The sequence below is a fragment of the Netta rufina genome (genome assembly GCF_964035555.1).
Source record: "Netta rufina genome assembly, chromosome: 3".
In the NCBI taxonomy this organism is placed as follows: Eukaryota; Metazoa; Chordata; class Aves; order Anseriformes; family Anatidae; genus Netta; species Netta rufina.
Genome location: NC_140125.1, coordinates 20,522,552 through 20,530,051, shown reverse-complemented (window position 1 = coordinate 20,530,051; position 7,500 = coordinate 20,522,552). Strand labels below are relative to the sequence as shown.

At 43.7% G+C, this 7,500-nt stretch overlaps 1 protein-coding gene across 1 annotated transcript in view; it reads right to left on the bottom strand.

The window, feature by feature from the left end:
• The window catches only part of PROX1 (prospero homeobox 1), a gene marked incomplete at both ends in the record, with an annotated part of 35,558 nt that overhangs the window by 26,574 nt on the left and 1,484 nt on the right, over nt 1-7,500 (bottom strand). The window contains 2 exons of the mRNA XM_084283934.1: nt 762-901; nt 7,268-7,500. The exon at nt 7,268-7,500 is cut by the window's right edge and continues 1,484 nt beyond it. Of these exons, the coding sequence (XP_084140060.1) occupies nt 762-901; nt 7,268-7,500 (373 nt within the window). The remainder of the gene's footprint in view (nt 1-761; nt 902-7,267) is intronic.

Sequence of the window (7,500 nt, the reverse complement as noted above, 5' to 3'; positions counted from 1 at the left end):
ATCATTAAAACCCAATCTATGTGTGTTTTTTTTTTAAACTTAGATGATTAACACAAAATCAAGTTGATGTGAAGGAACAATTACTTTTAGAAAAAAAATCAGGAGGTCCTAATATTCTGTAGAATGAGGGAGGATGCAGCTGTATGTCGACAGCTTTCATATCCTCATTTGAATAATGTGGCCTGAATCTGTCACTTTATTCATCCTCCTTATGCTCAGTGTACTCTGCATCAACAACAAATTAAGTTGTAAATAAGAGACAATCATCACTTTTGTTTTTAAGCAGCTTCTGCATGGAGAATTTCAATGTACTGTTTCTTTTTGACAGAAAGAAAAGGATTCTGCACTGTGCTTATGTAAGCACAAATATGAGGAAACCAACCGAAATGAAACAATAAGGGAACACTTGAGAACTGCTCCAAAATGTTCTTGGAAGTATATTTCTACCACCACAGAAATCTCTTTTTTGATAGGATATGTATAATGGAAATTGTTTGGTTTACTGTAACGATTATCCTTACTTTGCTCTGAAATGTCTTTTTTTTTTTTTTTTTTTTTTTTAATTTAAAATCCTCCAACCTCTCCTTTCCTCATCCAGGCACAGGCAGAGTACAACTTCGACAGGAAGAAAAAGCACGTAAAGCCAGCCGTAACCTCTGCCTACCCAGAAATATCACTGATCTCTGACAGCACCACACTTCTCCGTGACCAAACACAACATGCAATAAGGAGAGCGGGGGGAGGGGGGAAGATTTTCTTACCTTTACGTCTGAGAAGTAGGTTTTCAGCATGTTGGAACTTGGGTACCGGGTGTAAAAGAACATGAGCTTGGCCTTTTTCAAGTGGTTCGGCGACAAGCCTTCCTGCATGTAGGATTGAGTTAGTAAAGGAAAATGCTTTTCTCGAGAAGGCTGTTTCTGAGTGTGCAGAGCTCCCAAAGTGTCCCCTTACTGCTGCACTTCCCCAGCCTGCAGGAGAAATTAGTAACACTGAAACTGCCGCGCTGTCATTTTCTGTAACATAGCAAAATGAGGTATGAGAGGACATGCAACGAAAACACTGCGTTTCCTATCGCTTTTGGGTCTCGGGAATTTTGCAAGTTTACGGCTTGTGCACCATATGTACGTTCACTTGTTGCTAAGGGAACAAATGCACGAAACATGTGCCACAGAAAACTTATCAGGAGCTTTTTCTCCCTCTCCTTTGCAATTCCAGCCAAAGTTTGTTTTTCTCTCTGCGTTGTGCTGCTCACACAAAACAGAGCTAGCGCATGTGCCTCACATGCAGGTGCTGCATCGTTTTGAGCAATGTCTGCTACGGGCAGCACGTTTCACCTGTTTCATCCCTGCCTTAGCATCCCCAGTTACTCTCTCTAATCCCATTACTGCTCTGCTTCAGTGGCTGCCTGGCTAATAAAAGCTAAATTTTCTGGGAGGCAGAGCCCCTCTGTCCCCGCAAACCAACCCAACTTGTCGCCTTCTGGTTTAGCCGGTTAACTCCTCGGAGGAGGAAGCGGCATTTGGGGCTAAGTGATCGATAAATGCGGGCTAGCAGATCAATAAATGGCCACTTACCCTATAAGGCAGCCTATTTATCCTGGAAACATCATTACCTTTTAGATCTGTAAACAGAAGCAACGAAAACAGTTCCCAAGGGAATGTGAAGCTAACCATAACAATCTCGGCTTGCTGATTTTCTCCCGGCTTCTTGGCTCCCTTTTGTGCGCTGCGCGCGAGGACGGCTCTGGTCACATCTGTGCCGCAGGCTGGCCCTGCCATTTCCTCAGCAAATTAATGGCTTTATAATTTATCAGAAATGAAGATGCACGTGGAGAAAATCAATGTGGCCCCCACAAGGTCAATTAAGGGTTCTTCCCAGAAGCTTCTCCGAGACTGTTTCTCCTAAACACAATTGTTGAAAATTTCACTCCTTTCGCACCTGATGGCAGGGGAAGGCTGACCCGGAGCACAGGCACACTGCAGCCGCTGTGCCCCCGCCACCAGGCTGGGCACACACTGGCACAGAGCATCTCCTGCCAGGCCTTGGTACCAGGAGCACGGACACATTTTTAGCAGCAGGCTACTGAGATCACCCGGGTTTTTCATCAGAAGACCCTTTTCTCTAATTTGGGAAACTGACTGAAACCCACTCCTTTATTCTAGTGATAAGATTTGTTTTTAGATTGGAGACATGTGGCATTAAAAAAAAAAAAAGTCATTGATAATATTAATTTAAAACCCTCTTATTATCTGGAAGTACACGGAGAACGGCTGAGATGAACTTGCATTTTGTTTTAGATGCTTGCTGATTACAAAGAAGATAATTTATGACTGACATACTTCTTGTGCCAAGAGAAGAGTTGAAAGAACCTCCAGTTACCTCCATTAGACTGATAGAGAAGTCTAAAAGAGCATTACGCTCTGCAGTGCCATCTGTCAAAATACGTAAGTGAAATAATAGTAGCAAGCTGTCACCTATTGCTTAGTGATAAGAGTTTTAGACAAATCAAAACTTCTACACCAGAAATCCCTTTTGTTACACGATCATTTCAGGGAAGCGAGGGGCTGAGAGGGAACTTCAATAAGTAAAAGAAATAAAAATCCTAAGTCTCCCTAATTTGTGATTCCTCCGACACTGCTGACAGGCTGTTATCAGGTTTGGCATACCCTCTCTTTCAACGCGAGCTAAAAGATGGACTTAAACTTTCAAAAAAAAAGCTCCCATATTTGCTGGATTTAAGCATATTAGGCAGTTGTCTAAGCATTTTGATTCCTTTTGCATTTCAGATTTTTAAACATTTTCTGCCATAATGCCAGGGGATATTGATATTGAATGAAACACGTATTAAAAGATGTTCTGAGACTCAAATTCCCAGAAATCCATTTTCTATTAAAATTATACTTGTTCTTAAGCACTTGGCAGCCTTAAAGCGATATCAAATATGCAACCAATCTGTATATCTTGCTCCTAAGGTTAACGCTGTACTGTGATAAAAGATCTGATCTGTGATAATCTAGCAAAAAATAGTTAATGACAGACTTAAGAGCTAAGAATTAGATAACCCATTGCTATTTCAGAAAAAAACTGAACTGACCAATTGCTTAATTTCCTTTTTAAGTGCTTGGGCTGAAAAGCAACTGTTCTTCCAAGAAAGCACTAGCTGTTTCCAGGATACTTACACACGCACAATGACTCATGATGAAATAGATTCAGTAAACATACAGCTGTACTGAACACGAGCTAAGCCCCATTCAAGGCCAGGAAAGAAAACGAGCACAAATAAATATTAAGGAGGTAAAGGGAGGAGGGGTGCCGAATGGAACGCAAACAAGCTCTGTCCCAGCAGCTCATGTGGCTTGCCTCAATTCTCCCAGCTATAGCTTTGTGAAGACAGATGACATTCAATTCTATGGGTAATGCAAAATAGACAATAACTGCTGAAACTTGAGCCAGCTGCCAGGTGTAAAAAAAAAAAAAAAAAAAAAAAAAAAAAAAAAGGAAAGAAAAAAAAAAGGAGAGAAAGAAAAGATGATAAATCCATAAATTAATGAAAGACATCTGCTCAGGAACATAAAAGATCAGAGAAACAGTGTACTGCAGCTGAACCTAAAGCAGTGTTCAAACAACCTGAGAGCCTCAGCGCTGTGCGCTTACATGGTGCGATGCAGCCTCACCTCACCCAGCAGCAGCAAAAAGGCAAAATGTTAAGAAATAAGAAGCGAAAGGCTGGGAATGAAACCTATATGTGCTCCTGTGTGTTTTAACCAGGGAAGCAGAGAGATAGCACTGCACTGCATTTGTCTCATTTGCACTTTAATCCTCAGGGATAGCTATCCTCTTTTGCAAAAAAAAATATTATTCAATGAAGACAGTTTTTCACTTCTGTTACTCTCAGCCTGAGTTCCCCGAAATGCTCTAGCAGGCTTTTCTATCCTACATGCACTGAGCAGAAGGAAAAGAGGTAAGAATGGGCTGTATCAGGTAGAAAATCTGCACTGCCAAAGCCAAGCTGCTGCTTAAGTTACACCTCAGTTGCTCTCAATAAGCAAAGCTCCAAATCGCTGTATCTCAAAGCATCTTCAAGACCCTCTGAAGAATGGGCCAGCTGGAAAGTACTCTTCTGTCGCTCAGGTTTTATCAACAGCACAGTTATCCAGCTTGCTGTACAATCGCTCATCTTTTTTTTTTTTTTTTTTTTTTTTTTTAAGTTTAATTAGTTTAATTCTAGTCAGATGTAATAGCTCCTCATTTCAAAATGTTGTAATTCGCTAATTACAGCTTTCACATATTGGGACTGTGAAACTCATTCCAGTTGGATTGGAATTCTGCTGAAAAATAAATAAATTGCAGAAAGTTTCACTCGTGTCCCACAGCCCTCCAGTCAGAGAGAACACGCCAAACTTCTTCACCTTTACAGATGTCTTAACAGCACACAGGCTACTGTTGTGCTTCAATTTTGATCTATGCAAATGTTTTGGGACTGAACAAGGCTATTTTTCTTGAGATGCAAAGAGGATGCATGACAAAGGAAGACCGTGCAGAAAAACAATTGGCTGTCTGTTTCTTTCAGAATTTGAATAAAACTTAATATTTGATTAAACAGATTAGTTTGCAAAGATATAGACTGCATTCAGGACCAAGATGGGAATTCATGCTGCAGGTGCATCTTATCTTGTTTAGCAACATACGCAAACATTAACCGTTTCCTTCTGCAATTCAGCAAAGAAAGATCAGATGCATTTCACAGGCGTTGGTTAAAAATAAAAAATAAAGAACAGGCTGGTGCAGTGTTTTAGCCTAGGACTAAAACCTGAACTTGGCTGTATCTGCTAGTCTTATGTTCTCATCCTGGCTGTATTGTCCAGGAAAACAGATGTTGCTTTCTGCAGGGAAGAAAGATCTGCTTCTCCCAAGAAATATATTCCTTGTGTATGCACACTCAAGCATGTAAAATAAAAGCGCCACAACAGAACCTACCACAAACAAACCAACCTCCGTACTGCGCCTTTCCCTGGAAACTGCAAGCTACCTGGGCAAATGAGCCGCTGCTAGAAAACAAAAACACCCCCACAGCTGAACTGTACATCAGGGCACATGTCGTGTAGAAATGCTCTTTAGTAAATTTGTTTTCCCTAACAAGTCTGCATCCAGACGGAGCACTTTCCCAAGGGCAGGGGAAGAAGCAAGGGCAAGGAGAGAGGCAGGAACTGCCCCAATGCTCAGCATTTCTCTGGCTAAGCCCCAGGACAGGGCTCTCTCAGCCCGGTTTCAGCAGGAACAAGGAGCTCTGCTAAGGACTGCCAGTGGGGAAGGGCAGGAGAAAGGGGGAGAAACGGCAGGGGCAAGGCAGAGATGCTCCACAGGTGGAGGGGATCACCTGCTGCCACACAAACACTCCCAGTTCATGCACTTTTCCCCCCTTACCACTTCTCTCCCAGGATGGGATAACTACTTTTACACCAAAATAATCAGTACACCTCTGTATTGTTTAGCAGAAATTATTTAATTGCCCTGGCCTGAATCCTGCCCTCGGCTGCCACTCGTGCTGACCTCAGGACTGCTCTGAGAGCATCCCCACTGCATTTCAATATGCAAGAATGATTTTTGGTTTGGACCTCCCAAAGTAATAGGAAGTAACTAAGAACGATGCTCCCTTCAGACTGCCTCCCCTGTTTTGCCATACAGTATATAAGGCAAGGTGAAGATATTGCCTGCTGCAGACACAGCAGAGAGATCTTCCTTGGGATAAAGGTCCCTCCAACATCACGTCCACTGCCAGCTGGCTCTTGAAAACACCAACAGCTAAGGAAGGTGCTTTCAGAGCCTTTCTCCAACAGAAATGGCACTATTCACACTTTTTTTTTTTTTTTTTTTTTTTTTTTTTTTTAGCCAAAAACCACCAGACAGCAACAATTCTTCCCCAGACCTGGTCTAGGTTTGACAGGAGACCTTCTGGGGTCTGGGGATGGGTGGTGGCCCTGCAGTGTCTGCGTCCATCCTGGTGGTGCCCACTGCCACAGGAGGGACCGGCCACACCAACAGGAGAAGCAGACAACCCACAGGTCCCCAGCCCTGCCTGCACCCTTCCCACATCCACAGAAGACATGCTGCAATTCCCCTAAAGTCACCAGAGCTGCTAATTGACTAGAAGACACCCATGGTGGGGCACGGCCTCGTGCATCTGCCCTCACATGACAGCCCTGGGAAGGGGAAAATTTCATCGGTGTCACTGCTGTTACCCGGGCTGGGGCAGAGTTATCCAGTCACTACTACTGCCATCAACTTGGGAACAAAATTATCTGCTTCTAAGGCTCTGTGCTTGTGCTGCTGCCTTTTGTTGGGATCTTGGAGCATGGGAAAATGCCCATCTACCCTTCATTTAAAATCCTCAATTTTTGCATGGGGCAGACAAGGTGTTTTACTAACTTTTAATACAACTGTACTTGGAAGAAAAATCTTTTGACCAAAAAGCATGTTAGGGGAGATGATGCAGTGAGTGGGAGGTGTTACTACTAAAAAAGAAAGAAAAAAAATTTCATGCTAGTTTCCAGGAAAAAAAAAAAAAAAGACTGTCTTAATTTGCCTAAATAAAAGATGGACTTTATTATTTTTTATTTTTTTTTTTTTTAGCAGGGGAAGTGTCCTGCAAATTTAATACAGCTGAAGTTTTATATTTAATTGTTCTCTCCAGCTTTCCAAAATAATTTGCTTTGTGTACGTTAGGACAAAAGATTTCTGTGTATGGCTGAACAGAGGTTAATCATGCATAGCAGGCAGCTGCACCAGGGCTGAGGAGCAGACCTCTGGGTGGGGGAAAGAACTTGGTGCTGCCTGAATAGATCAGTACCTGGATCTTTTGTGCTTTATTTCCCTTACGTGAGAGCTGATGACACACAAATGACCAAATGCTGTCTCTTTGTGAGCTCCAGCAAGGCCACCATTAAAACAGGCTGTTTTGGGTGGGGAAGGAGGTGGACAAGCAGTGTTTTTGGACGGGTCACCTCCTGACCAGCAGAAAGGAAAACCCAACTGGACAGTCTAAAATGTTGGGTGGATGGGTGTCTATTTTAATTTGGATGCTGTCACTGAAGGATTACCTCCGGTTACCACCCTGTGTTTTATTTCACCAGGCAATTCCCCTGCCTGCTCCTCCCACCAGTGCCCCCAGCCCCAATGCCCTCAAAACATCCCCACGGGGTGGGGTTGCCCCAGATCCTCTCCTGCAGGCCATGGGGTGACCGCTCGCCTTCAGAAAAGGATATTGCACTTCCCGAGTAGGGCGAGATTTCGGACATGTCTTGCAGGTCGCCACACTCGGACTTTATGAGGGACAAAGAGAGACCTTCTGCGGCGCTGGGGGGGTGCGCGGGTGAGCAGGGGTGGTGGTTCATGTGGTGCGACGACATCTTGGTCCTCAGACTGGTGGTCTCCCGGGTCAAGTCCAGGGACTCGGGGGAGGCGCGCTCTTTCCCCGGGAAGGAGGCCGACGGGGCGCCCAGG